Genomic DNA, 16,588 nt, shown 5'->3' on the forward strand with positions numbered 1-16,588 from the left:
TTGGATTTTTCACACAAAACAACATAACCTGCGTTATCTAAACTTAAAGGTATTTAGAACATTTATCATTTGCTTTTATCTTTACAGTGATAAATGTAGAAATATGGGCTTCTATAATAATCAATGCTCAAACCAAAAATCATGCAATTGTGGCGGTCAAATCCACACAAAGTAGCCATCCCGAATTTATGATAGAGAAGTTTATTTATTTTTTGGAACATTTTACTTTAATTTACTTTGTGCTGAAGTAAGGATGCTCTTCCTATTTATTTTTGTTCAGTTTACACCGAACATTTGAAATCGAAGTTTTTCTGGCGTTCTAATTTTAAGTGGTTACTGGAGCTTTCTTGAGGAGCAAAGAACATTTAGTAAAAAATTCTCCGACTGCTTGAAAGTTGATACAAGTCATATCAGTACCGCTTAATCTCGTTTAATAACAACTTGGGTCATCCAACAACTTGCCCGACGACTTCTACAAGACACGTTGTTTTGTTTTGTTGTTTTAAACGAGCAGTACAGTAAATTTTGTTTGTGGATTGACATCTATAAAATGCCACAGGTGTATCGAGAGAGTGTGAAATGTAGGTTGGCCCTGGATCGCGATATAACCTTGAGAAATAAGCCTTGCCATTGGCTCGTCTTCAATGATACTTGCCATCGAATTAATTTACATTGCACAGTAGCATTAATCTAATCATGGTGCATCTGCAAACATGTGATAAAAAAGAGCCCGAAAATAATGTCTTTTACTAAACAAACAAAAACAGCCGATATCGCTTAGTGGTTTTGAACTCATAATGGTTGCTGAATTTGCTAACCCTTCGTAAGCTTAAGCCAACATGTTTTAAAATCATTATCGTTCTGCAAAAATCGTTAAACTTTTTAATCCTTTTCGTTACATCGTAATTGCTCAGGTTTTTAAGAAATCTAGAAAGACCAAGAAGAATTTATTCTCGAAATATAACCAAAGGAATCAACACATAGTTAATATCACAACAAAAAATAAATGTGTTTTAATTGACATTTATACAACCAATAATGATATAACTTTTAATTGTCTGGTTTTGGATCAGTTTCTATAGAATGACTTTCACATTTCGGGCCCAATGTTTACTTTTGCTTACTTTTTGTAACAACGGAATGTTTTGCGATTTACGTCATCGAGAATAACAAAGCTAAAAGTAAATATATGTGTCCAGAGTGGAGTTTATACGAATAAGAAACTTCTTTAAACTAGATAGAGCATTAGAAAACGAAATGGCATATGTCAGCATACCGAAATTGACAATGATCTATTGCCCTGTTAAAGATGGGCTACGAAGCATTATGTACAGAAATGTTGGAAAAGTAGATTCCAGTGCCTTCATCTTAGCTTTGGTGCACATGATGATGATGATGGTAATGCTGTATTTCATTTACTATATAATGCAACGTATCTCATTGCATTACCTCATATTCATAAAGATTAAAAATTTTCATATGCATGACAATCCAGATAGGTACAGCAATATGTAACTGTTAATAAGCAAACAGATATGGCAAACTATCGGTCACGTTTTATACTCAATCATTTTTTACATCCACGTGAAAACGAGTTAATCATTTCTCATGCTTCAACACAAGTACAACTGCAAAGTCTTATCTTCAAGTAACAAATGTGACACATATGTATCTATATATATATATATATAGTCTCTACATACATAGATGTCTTTCCACCATTAGGCCTATATATATATACGTAGGTATCTAGAGGCATATACATACACATAGCTATCTATAAATAAATAACATATAAAACTTACATAAAAATATTAAAAGAAAACTTGAATAAAGAAACTATATTAACATTTTGAGCATGATCTAATAAACAATGGTTTATTGCGTTTGCTGCTTCTTTTCCAGGAATTTGATGTGTTCCCAGCATTTTTCAATGTTGTGTTGGTTTCTGTGTTCATCTGGAACACTTTCAAAGACCTTCACGGCTTCAAGAAGAGAAGTCTTTCCACCATTGAAGTCTCCAAGGTTGTTCTTAGAAACACCGACCAGGAAATGCAACTCCCCTTTCATGTTTTCTCGATTTGGTGTTTTGCATTCAGTGTCAAGTGAAAAAAGGCGAATTGACTCTCTTGCTGTCCTCAAACATTCTTTGTAATTATTGATTGTTACGTAGCAGTGACTTTGAGCTTTTAAAACAAACCCCTGGTAGCTAGTTGGTTTTCGAAATTGGTCAAAGTAAGAAACATTTTCTAGATTTTTGAAAAGTTCGTTACAAAGTGAAATAAAATCAGACGATATCGTAGTTCGTTGCAACGGAGAAGAGAAAGAAGTATCGTTAACAGTTTCAGAAATTATGTTAGATAGGTGAAGAGACATGTCAAGTTTTTGGTATTCTTTGGGGATGCATTTCCAAAATTGCACAGCACAACGCAATAAAGAGGAAGCAGATTTATCTAGTTTCTCCCGAAATAAATTTTTAACTATGCGTTCTGCTTGATTACATAATTCAAAATACTGATCACTTGGTGGTGATATGGAGTTAGCCATACGTACGACCATATCACATAACCTTCTTTGATCAACTTTTCGCTTCAGAATTATAGCAAGGCGCAAAGTCATCAATGTTTTCATGAAATGCGGAAAACCTGTAAGATATTGTTCTTGTAGATAACCAAATATCTCTTCTGCTTTGTCTTTGTCAAACGTCGGATTGTCTTCGTATTGCAAACATATATCTAAAACAAAAGATACTTTAGAAAACATTCTAACACCAACAAGAAGGCAACGTACAATATGCGACGTTTTTAAATTTAATTATTTGATAAACTACAACAAACGTTTAAATTCTTACTAGACAAAGTAATAAACTGGTTTTTTCTCCATTTCTCCTCATCTTCATTATCCACGGTCACTCGATATGCGTAGTGAGATTTTAAGTAGAAACGTAGAGCCTCTTTATTTTGTCCTTTATCGCCGTAGTTAGTAGCTACGTTATTACAACACGCAGCATACACCGATAACTTAACACAATCTTCCCCTAAAACCGACTCTAGCAGTCTGATAGCTCGCATGTTTACATCGATGGCTTCATCGGAGTTTTTGAGGTTTCTCTGGCAAATACCCGAACACATAAATCGATCAGCTTCTGTTTTAACAACCAGCTTCTTGTTAGCACTTGCGGTGGAAGTAATTATTTCCAACACATCATCCATGTATGTGATAAGCAGTTGAGAAAATCTTTGTTTTCTTTCAAAGTCGGGCGTGGGGTGCAAGCCACAGTCAACTGCTTTCCGAACATATTGTTTGACCAACTCTATCTTAACATCAGGTTGTTCGATCCACTTGTGCAAGAAACTTACACTTTCCAGCAGATTAATCAACACATTGGAGAACTGCTTTTGCAGAAGAGCTTCTACCAATTTGATGATGTCTGATCCCAAAGTTATTGCTTGGTCGTGAGATAGTGAAGTTACCTTGACAAGCGAGAGCAGTTTGTGACATTCTGCTATTGCGTCATCAACGCGATTTTGCGTCAACAAGTTATTTATTGCGCGTTTTCGTGCTTGGATGAGGTCATAGCCTGCAAAAGAGTAAAGCATTAACATATTGCAACATTCGAAAAAAGTATTAATAAAGAAACATAAATCTGATGTAAAAAACTGACGTTTCATTACGGCCCTACACCAAATATAAACTACCTGGTGTGTGCTAGCATTTAATGCTAAACACAGTTAAAACCGGTCATTCTGAGACAAGCCTGGGTTGGGTAAAACGGGCCAAAATAAAAATGTTAACATAATTTCTAAAAAACACTTTTGTAAAAAGGGATCCACAATAAACAGTTTGTTTGCAACCAAACGGTCTGTCAATGAAATGTTTGGCATTTGCAAAAATGTTCCTTTAAATACAAAATTTCCAATAAGACTCCAAAATATATTTTTAACAAGCAAAACTATTTGTCATTTACATATGCATTAGGTTTCATATGAAATAGGCAACCGATATTTCATAGGGAATCTGTATAGATTTTCTTCTTCAAACCACATTCAATTATTATTTAGTTAATTAATAATGAACCACTAACCAGGGTCTGGTTTTGGTTTTTCCTTTGGTCTTGCTTTTATGGTGAGATTTGAAAGACTCTTCCCAGAGACCGTTTGTTCTTCGTTTATTCCTGAATCAGCAAAATGTTCCGGTTCATCTAAAATTAGTCAAAAGAAAGTAGAGAATTGTACAAATGTGAATAACAGATCCCAGATGCAGTCATTAAATGATAGTAATAACACATACTTCGTAATATAACTTGTTTGATTGGTTTGCAGGCATGCTTGTCCAGCTCATTATTTTTCATTCCAACGTGGGCTGAGACTTTAACAACATGTCCTGCCATGGTTGTGTGTTTGATTCCATTCAGTTGCTGTTGAAGTTGATCCCGTATCTCGATCATCGACGGCCGCTTTGATGGATCCTGATCCACACACTTCATCATGATGATCTCGAGAAGAGATAAAGTCTCTGTAGCTTCGTTGTTGCCTTTGTGCTTATTTTTAACTTGATTCAAATCAGCTTTAAACGGGTTTTCATTTTGCATCACTTTTATCAACATTTGAGGAAATGCAGGATATTTCCGTGCCACTGACATGTACAGGACAACACCGAAGCTATAAACATCCATGGAAGTGGTTAATCGCTTGCAATTAAGATCCATTCTTTCTGGAGCAGTAAAGATAGGTGTTAATTGCTTGCCTTCGTCTGTTTTATCCGGAGTTCCACCAAATGTGAGAGTGTGGTGGGACAATGCAGCTCCACCGAAGTCAGCTATTTTGCAATGAAAATCAGAATCAAGTAATATGTTTGATGGTTTCAGGTCTCCATGAGCGATGCGTTGATCTTTGAATAGTTTGTGGAGATAAGTGATGCCATCTGAGGTTTCATAGTTCATACGCACGAGAAGCGGGATTGGGATGTTTTTAACTTGTTTGTTTAAAATGAAGTCGGACAATGATCCTGCTGGCATGTGTTCCATGACAAGACCAATGAAATTATCTTGATCTATTACACCGTGCACATCAACCACGAACTTGTGTCTTGCCAAAATCATCATCTTTATTTCTTTTAGCAATCTATACAACATGAAGTAATATATATTTACCGTTTAACTTAACTGAAAAAATTGCCAAATCCAGGACAAATTAAAACGTGTTACTTTTATATAATAATTGGAATTGGTTCATTTCAGGACGTTTTCATTTCAGGTATATTAGATGCAATTTAATTTAAACCATCCACGAATCTACTGACTCTTTCTTTGAGTTTTCAGCTTCTTTTTGTGTTCCTTGTAGAAGTTTGCATTTGACTGCCACTTTACCCAGCACTCGGTGATGGCCAAGCAATACAGTTCCAAACCCTCCGCGACCGAGAACACTGTCTTTAACATTGCAGAATATTTCCTTGGCGCTGAATTGCTTTACATCTGCGCTTGCCATATTTATCACAGAAGAGAAGAAGTGCAAGTACACACAGAAGTGCAGAAACTTTATTATTACATTTTACATTATTCCACTATCGCATCATGCATTATTAAAATTAGATTTTTTAAGCGACAAATAGATTATATTCTAGTATACTAATATAACAATCCTTATCATCATGAGATCAAGCATGACGTCATCAAACAATCTAACATTATCTAAGCCTTATAAAAATTCATATATATTCTCATTTCATTCAATTTTGAACTATTTCTATCAAAATATATTCAGGTTCGTTGCTATAGTTATTTGACTGCATTTTTTCGTAAAACATTTTCACTTTGATAGCGAAGCGATCAAAGGTTTCCACGGCGAGGTCGTAAATGATTAAGCCGTTTGGAGCATTTAACTATGTTTGCTATCACGAGAGTCATAAAAATTTATTTTTTGACATTTTCGGAAAAGTAAATAGATTTATTCTCAATAGTCGGTTTTTATTACCGTCATAGTGAAATGAAAGGAGCAAGAAAAAAATGTTGGGAATTTAAGCACGACATGAGTTGCAATCCAGCTTTATAAAATTTTCATCAGTAATTTCATTTGCGTTTGCTTATTGTATTGTATGGCGGATGAAACATTTCCGTATCAATGTTGCAAATGTATGTACAGAAATATTAACGATAACAAACTCTTTGGATTGATGATATTGTCTGTTGTAAAATGTAAAACTCTTAAAACCGCTGCTCAATCTCCGCAGTGTTGATTTTTTACCTCAAAAAGTTTATAATTCATTTTAAACATGGAAGCTTATTTTGAGATATGACTTCCTTGTTTACTTTGCATTAAAACCTTTCTGTAAACCTGCTTAGTTTGCATCTATCGTCTATCATCTAGCACAAATGGTGTTGTCCCAAGAAAAATAGAATTAATGACCTATTTTATTTTAATTCTGTCTAAAACATGTTTGTGTTGTATTAAATACGATATAATTGTTCTCCGACTTTACAACTTTTTTGTCCTGACAGTTGCTTTATTGCTCGATCCTTTTCTGAATGTTGCACAGCAGTTGTCCGTTTATTTGTCAGCCATCTTTATTAATGGTTTGCGGTCAATGAACTTTTCGTCATGCTGATGGAGTTTTAGCAAACAACACAAACAGAATAGCTAAATATATTAGTGTGCATTCGCAACCGCATGAATTACGAAATTAACGCCACAACACCCAGGCTGACTGTTCGTAAAACATCATCAAAAACACGGGCTTCGTTAAAACATCTTCAATGTCTGTAAAAATCTAACTCATGCTTTAATGGAGCTTAATCTTTCACTTGCACGATTTTTACTGCTAACCCTACGTAATGTAAGCTCCAGTGTGCTATCGCGTCTGACTGATTGCATTGCCTTGTGTGACGTATGATTGTGAACGAGATATACCGTAAAATATCTTTTGATATGCCATTGTTCAACAAATAATAAGCGGCAAATTTCCAAGCTTGCGCTTTCTGAAAACAATCATGCCAGCTATTCACTCAAAATCAGCCAATATCGCTTAGTCGAACTCATAATGATTGCTAAATATACTAATTCTTCGTAAACTTAGGTTAACATTTTTAAAATCATTTTTGTTCTGCAAAAATTATTAAACTTTTTAATCCTTTTCGTTACATCGTAATTGCTGAGGTTTTTGAGAAATCTCGAAAGACTAAGAAGAATTTATTCTCGAAATATTACCAAATGAATCAACACATAGTTAATATCACAACAACAAAAAAATCATCTCAGTTATTCATTCCACAGCTTGAATTTGTATCATAACTGTATCATATGAATTGATATTGATATGAATTTGTATCATAACAAAACAAGGCTTATTTCATGCACTGATAAGGCCGGAGCTTATCTTGTGACGGTTACGTCACGAGTCACGAGTTTTTTTGAAATGGTTTTTAGTCTAGCCCACACATATTGCCCGATAAACAATTTGCACATCTTTACGCATATACAAAAATCTCGGCATGTAAGAGACTTTCCTCAAACTAATTGTGCCTGTTGAGAAAGACAGTAAACTGATTTTTGGGATCATGTTTTGATAATGACTACACAAAAATATTTCCTGCATGTCAGCACGGCGAAACTGGTATATGTTGTTTGTTTGCCACAAACGCGCTATCTTGCGGTAATTTGTTGATATGTTACCAAGTGACCCTGTTTGGTTGATCGATAATCTCGACTTTGAAAGCTATAACAATGTCCGTAAAAACAATTACAGTAACTAAACTAGGTAAAATAAGAGTAAAGATTCTGGAAAAGATACGTCACTCTTGGAAATCAACAATCGGCTAACGGCCTAACGCAGGCGAAGACTAAGGTAAGCAAGACTCTACTAGGCCGAAGCAAGCCGAAGAATTTAAGTCGATTTCTTCATAATCGAGCTGACAAACTTACACTGTATAATGAACGAGGTTTTCGGGAAGATTCCTCACAGAGTTTACAGCAGAGGCACTGGGTTCATAAAAGTGAAAAGCGACCCTTCACAATGTAGGCTTGTGTAGCAGCATTATATATATATACATACATATAAACAAAGTGTGTACACAGCATGTTAGTCATAGCATAGGCCATAGGATATACATTATTCAGTTATAAATGGGAAATGTGAAGTGGTCTAATGCTCCATCAACGGACTCATATCTCGTACATAGAAAATAGGAGCGGCGAGTAATGACGTAAACGACAACTGTGATGTCATCGTGCTCTTTATGTTGATTGGCTGGCTGCTTTCTTGTTTCCTTTCAACCGTAAATAACGTGTATTACGTAACACAAGGAAGTATCGTCGTGACGTCACAGGGTAATTGTAACCGCTCAATGGCAAGCGAAACTGCTTATCATAATTCTTTTCGCACAGTTGACCGACTTCAACCGCGGATTTACTTCTTATTCGAGCAACATGAAATAAAAAAACATCACGATGCTTGATTCATTCAAAAAATTTCAGTTCTATGTTTAACCTCACACAAGAACTTGAATACAATGAAACAATCGCATTGTATATTTAAGCTTTTAAAGAACTGCACAGCTTCTCAAACTGAAAGGAAATACTGCAAAAAAATTAGAACGAACGGATAGATTGTAACATAATACATTGCAGGCTTCATAAACATTCATAAAGTGCCTGAAACATTCACAACAGTGGCAATGTGGGCTTCATCGCATCAATTCAGTGCAAGATTGCGTTCTAATAAAACTTATTCACACAACATTATCCTGCATATAAGTTTCAAAAAATAAAAAAATTTGCAACACGTATAAACACATCTTGGCAACATTCGAGTTCAAATACAAGAACAGTGATGTCAAATATGTTGATATTTAGCGGCTTCACTCTGTATATTTAGCAATACACATCAACGCGATAGATCGGACATCACACAACTGTGCAAAAGTGTAAGTTGACATCAGAACCGACCAGTTTGAAACTACTTCAAATGTTTATCAATGGTCATGTTGCACATCATGACTAATCTATAGTAAGAAAGGACGCAAATAACTCGACATTTTGTATGAAGTTCACTCCATACATATATAAGACAAAAGCGCTTGACAATATTGTCTGAATATTACTGTGACGTACACTTCAATCGATTAAGTATGCAAATGCTTTTGCAGTTAACGTTGTTGGGCCACTTACTGAAATAATATCTTCATAATCGCTTTTATTGTTTTGTGATTCCGCTTGGTTTGGCTAAAGCAAATAATTTTCTTAAACCAACAAGAAATAAACAGGAATTTAACTTTGATCAAACAGAAAGGAGAATTCATTGTTAAAGTTACATCGTAAACAACAAATTAAATCGAGCTGCGCTGATTTCAATTAAGAAAACGCAAGATGTACTTTAATATTCACAGTGGGCGACCATCCGTGCAACATCACGTCATCGCTGGTCGCACCCCAATCTAAGCAAATATGCCATCAGAAAAGCTCTGCTTTAGCAAAACAGTTTGGCCTGAGCTAAAGAAAACAATGTGGCCATAAATTATGAGTCGTATTGTCCATCTATGTATTTATAAAATGCTCACGTCCAAAACTTCTTGATTTTAAATCAATTGAACAGAAGAAGGAAAGAAAATTATATGCACGAGTTGTGTCGAAATTACTTTTCTGCACAGAGCAGAAGTTAAATAAACAACTTGTAAAACATACCTGTAGTGTTTGCTCTACTTGGCAGCGGTGGCTTCTTTTTCGTCTTTGGTTGGTTCACTTCCGCGTAAGTTGCATTGGATGACTCTTCATTTCGTGTCGCATCTACATAGAAATGAGATATGTAAATAACAGTTTGCGCACAGAAAGGAGAAAACCAAGCAGTCTAAAATCAATGTGGGACATGATTCTTGTTTAAGTATTCACCTCATCACAAGACATCAGCCAAATAACTGAGAAGACTCTCACCTTGAGCACAAAGTTTTTGTTTCTTTTTGCTTTTATCAACCTCAGCATAAGCGGCTTCCACTTGATCTTGTGAGGATGATGCTTCATACAGAGGATTGATTCTCTCTTCTTTCGCTGATTGTTCTAAATCACAACATGAACGTTTCAACACACCAGCCACACACAACACCATTAATGACTTGAAATAAACAATTTACTTTTCTTCTTCTTTTTATCCACTTCAGCATAAGCAGCTTCTGTTGGTTCAGGTTGGTCCGATGAACCATAAAGTGGGTTCAATTTCTCTTTCTCTGATGAACCTGGCAGATTTGATACTGAGTTATTTTCGAAATGCTGAAATTTTATTTTGGGATTTTGAAATTCAATTGTTGACCGGACTTGAATTGTCCTTAATGACGTTCAGATAAATTACCTCCCTTGAACTGGTGTGCCTTATATATACTGTTGTTATGTTACAATCTTTCCTTTACGTTATCGATTTCGCTGATTACTACTGCGCAATGTAGCATTCAGTAAGCTTTGCCCGAAGGTGTAAGCCTTTGTGTCTGATAATAAATAAAATGGGAACTTTATCCTTTAGTAATATGCATAGACAGAATTAAGCAACTAACAGCATTGTCACGTCGTTCGAGAAATGAGAACTCATATCATCGAAGCAGAAGCAGAACAAGTTATCAACCATCAATCGTCCTCGCTCATATTGTAACAAAAGCCGCCAGCATACGCGGTCATTATGACAGATGTGTTTGTTGTGTAATACTTCACACAAGTAATACACAAACGAACTAAATTTTTTCATAATGTAAAGAATAGTATTCAACACATGAATGTAAATTAAGGAGGAATACGAATACTTAAAAGGGAAATGTCAATAACGTGGCGCCTGCCTCCACATAGGCATTCATCATATGTGTTACTTATTTTTCACACCTGTGTAGTAATTTGCATCCGTTTCTAATCTCGGTATTTCCAATCTTTTACAATGAATCTTTTCATCCCATTCTATTTTTGGTGTTTTCAGCATTTCTAAAACATAGGACTAATTACTTCCATTCCTTTTGAATCTCATCATGTTGAATTTTATTTAATAGTAAGTTGTAATCATTCTCAAACCTATCCAATATTTTATTATCAGCACCAGAGCTTTTGTTACTCTGAGCTTTCTCTGTTTTTTTTTGTTTTTTTAATTTTTGAATTCAGAAAAGCCGCGGAAAACCGTTTTTCCATGTCAAATTTGTCAGCCTTTTTAAGCTTTTGATATGTCTTCTGCTTAGAAGGCTTAAAGCGTGCTTGGAAAGAACCTTCTGGCGATCAGTGCCATACAAGCTTTTCACGCACCCAAACTATTTGTTTTTGATGGATTAAATTGGACGTTTTCCTTTAATTTTAACACGCGTTTGGGTTCCAAGCTCGAATTGAAAACATGGTGTCGCGTGATCATGACGGCGAGTAGGTGATTTTGAATATCGATGTTTCTTTTTCTGAACTTTACTACTGTATTTAATTTAGTTTGGCTTAACTTTTTTTGGTTAAATTACAGTGTTAGGTTCATAATATGCCCTTTGCTTCTTCAACCTGCCTGTATTTAGAATCATCTGCATTCTCGAAATATAGTCTTGCGCTGTCGGTCAAGGTAAGTGTATTGTTACATAAGGTAGGTAACGTCTAGCGTCATCCTATTTAAAGAACGTCATATTTAAAAACCAATGACTGACATTCTTTGACCTAGCCTAGTGCAGGTATAACAATTTGAACGTTTCTTGTGTGCTGTTTAACAAGTTGCCAGATGTTATAGAAACCACTAATCATAATTAAGAACATAAATATGTGTATATTATGGTAGCAGCAGGACTACATGCTTTAAGAACGTTCATAGTTTGTACCGGTAGCCATCATGATAGGGTACACTGCAAAAAAAGGTCTTATTGTTAGGTTGAAAAAGAAGTGGCTATTTTGTCCTCGTTTTTCGGCTGCATGTTATCCATTGAGGTTAGTTATAAGCCGTTAACAGATTGCTAATAGTAAGCGCCTTTCGTTTGCCTAACAGATAGTTTAAAAACTGGCTGACCCGTAGTTCTGCTAATGCTGTCCTTAAGCCAAAAATACCCTAATAGCAATCCATAATTTTCTTTTCTTTGCGCTTAGGTAAATACACTTGTTAATAATAAGCCAGTTTTATTTTGCAGCACGTTTTCACAATGAGAATATGCAATGGCCAGAAACAACTTTTAAACAAACACCAATCAAAAAGATTTTGATACACTTTCTGAGTTGGCCGTTTTCCAATGCCAAAAACGTGAAACTCAAGCAAACAATACAAAGATGAAGCTTGTGTTGGATACTCACAATCAAATACAAAGTACACAGAAAGCAACATCAAAATGCATTCAAAGCATGAAACTTTACCGATTGAAATGTACGATTGAATAGTGATCATTAAACAACAGTTACCAGGAAATTCTGGAACACCCATACACATTATAAATGGTTGTTGACGAGCTTTATCTTTTATGTCTAATAAACATCCATTACTGTCAAACACAATGACATACTTTGAGCCTGCAGAACAGACTTTCTCTGCCAGCCTTTGAAAAACAACATAGCTTCCCTTTTCTGAGCCTTCTTCTACAAACGAGACGCCAAGAGATGATAGAAAGCTGGACCATCGAAAGGAACAGTTGGAACGGAACTCTTCGTAGCCCTGACTAACTAAAGCAGCGTATTCCTTGATACACTGCAGAGTAAAATAAAATTCTTATAATTTCTATAAAATCAACACCTTACTGCCACGTGTAACACATCTTATGCCAATTTACCTCAATCGGATGAACGCAATATTGCGAGTATTTTTTAAAGATAACATCAACGTCATTTCTCTTCGCCAGATGACGAATTTCCATCAGTCGATGCTCAAGATTGGATTCCCAATCATCGGCAGCTCTCTTTCTCTTTCTGCTCTTGCCAAGTTGTACTTGCAGTACCCGATTCATCATCGACTTTTGATTGTCCGCTCTTTTGCAGACGGCTAAATCAAGAGCTACCCACGGCTTCTCTCCACCGCATCCCAAAACCGGATACTCCTTTACAATGTTTTTTGATATTAATTGTCGCTCAGCCCTCTCTGATTTGCGGCCCAAAGTAACAGATATTATTTCTTCAATACGTCTCACAAGGTATATAAATTGAGAGGCCTGAAGATTATTTTTGGTTACAGTGTTAAGAAATTCTTTTTCCACGCCTGAGAACGGAAATTCACTTCCTAGCCCACCTGGATAAGGTACCAACTGATAGGGTGGAATGGAACAGCAGCTAGAAGACACCTTGTTAAACGCATGAGAGATGGATTGGTTGGAAGCAATGTTCCTTCTAAGCTGCGCGCGTGCGCAAATGCGCACTGCTGACACGGTCTCCGCGCACAGAAAATCTGTGCTCTGCACACAAGAAAAAAATCCAACCTGAATTTAAAATAAAATAAACGCATAATAATGACCACAGTGCGCACGTCTGATGTTGCTCACAGTGGTGCAAGGGACCGCTCAGGGAGTTAGTGTGTTTGCTCAGACTCGTGAAAAATTAGAAGGAACATTGGTTGGAAGACACGTCGTCGCTATTGGTGGATAGATTTACGCTTATATCACTATCGTTTGCTGACGCGAACGAAAAGGATGTGGACGGCCCATCGGTGTCGTCTTCAAGAAGGGTAAGCATACCTTCAGAAATTGCACATGGTATGCTGTCAAGATCTTGAGTTTCGGTCTGGATAAAACAAACGTTAACCGTTATTAACCAGCTGTTTTAATACAAAAAACTATGTCACTGCATCGTAATACAATAATTAAAAATATTATGCGCACCTCACGAAATAACACTTCAGCAAGGAAATTCATTAATCGTGTTCTTTCTCCAAAAGATAATGTGACAAACTCTTCTTTGACAATAGCATGTGTGAGTGGCAAGTCAGCAACTTGTAATCCACTCTCTAAACAATAGTTGCCATTTGTTAAAACACCTGACATACAGGAAGCTAACAACATAGGCAAAATACATCGAAATAACCCTATCAAATTAGAAATAGTTCGCTAAAAATTGAAATTTGGCGAAATTCGGAAATGTTTCAAAGTTTTATTTAATAAAAAAAGAAATTATTACCAAAAATTTGTAATTATATTATATATTCCTATAGGTATTTTTGGCGTTGGGTTATGGCAAAGAAACGTAAATAATAAGCCGCAAGCCTATTCCAAAGCACGTAAGACACTACATTATGTTCTAAAATTAACACCACGGGAGGTGAAAGTATAGGTCTGTTTCCTTTCGAAACTAAGCAAAGGTTAGATAACTTGTGAAATGTAACATTTTATACCAAATGCGGGAGAAAGGTTTAAAATAAAAATGCTCGTCATTGCATTGGAGTTGGGCACCGCCATTGATGTAATGCGCATTGGAAATAAGTCCAGATGCTTTCTTCCTACAAGTATCGTAACCTAACCGCGTGAAAGTTTACATCGTAGAACTGTTATAATACATAGTAGCTCGTTTTAAAACTAAAATGTGGCATTTGCACAGTTGGCAGTATGCTATGCTTAAAAATCTTTAGAAATAGCCAAAGATGCCTTACTGGTAGTGCTACATGTTGATCTGCTGCCAAGACATTGTCAAGCAACAATCTAAGGAAACCAGCGTTTTAGCGCGAAAATGACATTTCATAAAGCTGGCGTTAAAGGGCATCAATGCAATAGGAGTTATTTTACGCAATTACTAGGCTATAAATTATACAATTATTATAAATCGAAACAACTAACAAAAGCTAAATCAAAGTGGTTTGGATATACGTAACATTTCATTCAAGAACAGCCTATGTTTCATACCTATACTTTCTCATTTTGTTCATAATAGCATGTAGGAGGGTTTCAATGGCAGCATACCTTTCAACGCATCCACAAAATTCTCTTCCGCAAGATAACCCATCACCCGACTTGTACTGTAGCGAAGATAAAAAGACAGAATCAAGTGCGGACATGACAAATAATACCACAATCTTTTTTCTTAGCCATTATGACGTTTAAATGCATAACCCTTGGTTCTCTTTTTCCGGCAACTAAATGTTAGGCAAGAAATTCAAAATGTCTAGTAATAAGGCCGCAATAACGGTAGATTTCTAAATAATAGGTCATTAGTTAGCAATCCTACATATTAGGCTGAGAATTACTAACAACAAGGAAGGAAACTTGGAAATATACTAACAATGAGACTTAATTGTTAAATGCACTAAGAATAAGCCAAAATTCGAGTTCATCAAACAACTGCACTAATTATAAGCCTTTTGAACTAACAATAAGGCATTATTTTTTGCAGTGTACTCGTGTGAAGTATTACATAAGAAACATATCTGTCATAATGACCGCATATGCTGGCGGTAATTGTTTGAATATGAGCGAGGACGATTGATGGTTGGTGACTTGTTTTGCTTCTGCTTCGATTGATGAGTTCTCATTTCTCAAATTTGCGTGACTATGCTGTTAGTTGCTTGATTCTGTCTATACAAATTACTAAATTATAAAGTTCCCATTTTATTTATTATAACACAAAGGCTTTTGCCTTTGAGCAAATCTTGCTGAATGTTACATCGCGCTCAGTAACACGTGAAACGGTAAAAGGGAAAAGGTCGTAAACATTACAACAGTATATATATGTGGCAAACTAGTTCAATCGAGGAAATTTATCTGACGTCATTACGGAGAACGCAAATCTGGTCAACAACTGAATTACAGGATTCTAAATTAAATTTCAAACATCTCGAAAAACAACTCGTGATTCGTGACGTAATCGTCACAGTGTATAGTAAGTTATATATGTTTCGAATGGAAACCATAACCTTCATTCTTTTTTAGTATTGTACGTTAATTCTAAGCAAAGGCGCTTTCTAATTGTATTGTTAATTTTCCCATTGACTGTAGGGATGGAAAAGTAAGGTGCTACTGTTGCTATTAATATGCCATATAGTACAGTCGAATCCGGTTAATTGCATAGTCAATTTGCCAAGCCTTTTTATGCGATTAAACGAATTATGCGTTTATCCGAAAGTGCAAATTCCACTATTTTCTTACTTGACGTGCGAAGCTGGTCACGTGTAACGACGTCAACACGCACACACACACAAATCACTAACATTTATTGTGTATTGCGATCATGAATTCATTCAAACAAAACACTCTAACATATATTGTTTAATCAAGAAAAATACTGCGCGATTGTTGTTTGTTTAATTTTATTTTGCATGCTTTCTTGCATTTGTGTTTCTAAACGAACAAATGTGGCCATGTCCGCCCCTTCAAACTGTAGTCGTCGGCGAATTGTATCAAGTGCATGCAGAACTTCTTTATTTTTTGGTGTAGTCGTAGTGATTGCGTCAGCAGAGCTTTCTTCATTGATGTCGTCTTTTTCAACTTCCGTACAACTTCTTCACATCATTTTGAACCCCTGCTACTTCAAGACCGTCATCAAGATTTAGGTATTGTGTGTATGTATCCAGTGCTAATTCAGATGGAACTTCATCCGATGGAAAGCCAAGAAAAGGCTCATCAGGTACCTCGGGTGTTAGACCACGGAAGAAACAGCTTTGGATTGTGTCTGCAGAAACATCGTTCCAAGCAGCACTCATAAAGTTT

The 16,588-nt window shown here is 35.9% G+C and overlaps 3 protein-coding genes and 1 long non-coding RNA gene across 4 annotated transcripts; all 4 read right to left on the bottom strand.

Annotated features, from left to right (window-relative positions):
- Window positions 1–1,747: 1,747 nt before the first annotated feature.
- On the bottom strand, window positions 1,748–5,554 carry LOC143447379 (uncharacterized). Its single transcript, XM_076947452.1, has 5 exons — window positions 5,302–5,554; window positions 4,291–5,123; window positions 4,085–4,201; window positions 2,852–3,580; window positions 1,748–2,735 (listed from the first exon to the last, which is right to left on the bottom strand). Exons 1-5 carry the CDS (start codon window positions 5,484–5,486, stop codon window positions 1,879–1,881), a joined length of 2,721 nt encoding a protein of 906 aa, XP_076803567.1. The 5' UTR covers window positions 5,487–5,554; the 3' UTR covers window positions 1,748–1,878.
- Window positions 5,555–9,674: 4,120 nt separating this feature from the next.
- Window positions 9,675–10,278, bottom strand: LOC143447196 (uncharacterized). The gene is made up of 3 exons (XR_013114053.1): window positions 10,118–10,278; window positions 9,921–10,043; window positions 9,675–9,776 (listed from the first exon to the last, which is right to left on the bottom strand). It is a non-coding gene; the product is annotated as an uncharacterized LOC143447196 (long non-coding RNA).
- Window positions 10,279–11,780: 1,502 nt separating this feature from the next.
- LOC143444973 (uncharacterized) lies at window positions 11,781–13,255 on the bottom strand. The gene is made up of 3 exons (XM_076943764.1): window positions 12,737–13,255; window positions 12,267–12,654; window positions 11,781–11,827 (listed from the first exon to the last, which is right to left on the bottom strand). Exons 1-3 carry the CDS (start codon window positions 12,911–12,913, stop codon window positions 11,781–11,783), a joined length of 612 nt encoding a protein of 203 aa, XP_076799879.1. The 5' UTR covers window positions 12,914–13,255.
- A 195-nt stretch (window positions 13,256–13,450) lies between these two features.
- Window positions 13,451–15,274, bottom strand: LOC143446343 (uncharacterized). The gene is made up of 3 exons (XM_076945934.1): window positions 14,846–15,274; window positions 13,775–13,899; window positions 13,451–13,676 (listed from the first exon to the last, which is right to left on the bottom strand). The coding sequence occupies exons 1-3, from the start codon at window positions 14,886–14,888 to the stop codon at window positions 13,494–13,496; spliced, it is 351 nt and encodes a 116-aa protein (XP_076802049.1). The 5' UTR covers window positions 14,889–15,274; the 3' UTR covers window positions 13,451–13,493.
- Between the last annotated feature and the right edge of the window lie 1,314 nt (window positions 15,275–16,588).

Source organism: Clavelina lepadiformis, chromosome 2, assembly GCF_947623445.1.
Source record: "Clavelina lepadiformis chromosome 2, kaClaLepa1.1, whole genome shotgun sequence".
Lineage (NCBI taxonomy): Eukaryota > Metazoa > Chordata > Ascidiacea > Aplousobranchia > Clavelinidae > Clavelina > Clavelina lepadiformis.

Excerpts from the sequence above, each read along its gene's own strand:
- LOC143447379 (XM_076947452.1), bottom strand. The coding sequence starts at position 5,486 with ATGGCAAGCGCAGATGTAAAGCAATTCAGCGCCAAGGAAATATTCTGC. Across the intron at positions 4,202-4,290 it reads CAAACAAGTTATATTACGAA|ATGAACCGGAACATTTTGCT; the intron begins GTATGTGTTATT and ends GACTAATTTTAG. Across the intron at positions 2,736-2,851 it reads CCAGTTTATTACTTTGTCTA|ATATATGTTTGCAATACGAA; the intron begins GTAAGAATTTAA and ends CTTTTGTTTTAG.
- LOC143444973 (XM_076943764.1), bottom strand. The coding sequence starts at position 12,913 with ATGATGAATCGGGTACTGCAAGTACAACTTGGCAAGAGCAGAAAGAGA. Across the intron at positions 12,655-12,736 it reads ATTGCGTTCATCCGATTGAG|TGTATCAAGGAATACGCTGC; the intron begins GTAAATTGGCAT and ends TTTACTCTGCAG. Across the intron at positions 11,828-12,266 it reads TGTGTACTTTGTATTTGATT|TGTACCCTATCATGATGGCT; the intron begins GTGAGTATCCAA and ends CTTTTTTTGCAG.
- LOC143446343 (XM_076945934.1), bottom strand. The coding sequence starts at position 14,888 with ATGGGTTATCTTGCGGAAGAGAATTTTGTGGATGCGTTGAAAG. Across the intron at positions 13,900-14,845 it reads TTTTGTGGATGCGTTGAAAG|AGAGTGGATTACAAGTTGCT; the intron begins GTATGCTGCCAT and ends ACTATTGTTTAG. Across the intron at positions 13,677-13,774 it reads CTGAAGTGTTATTTCGTGAG|ACCGAAACTCAAGATCTTGA; the intron begins GTGCGCATAATA and ends TGTTTTATCCAG.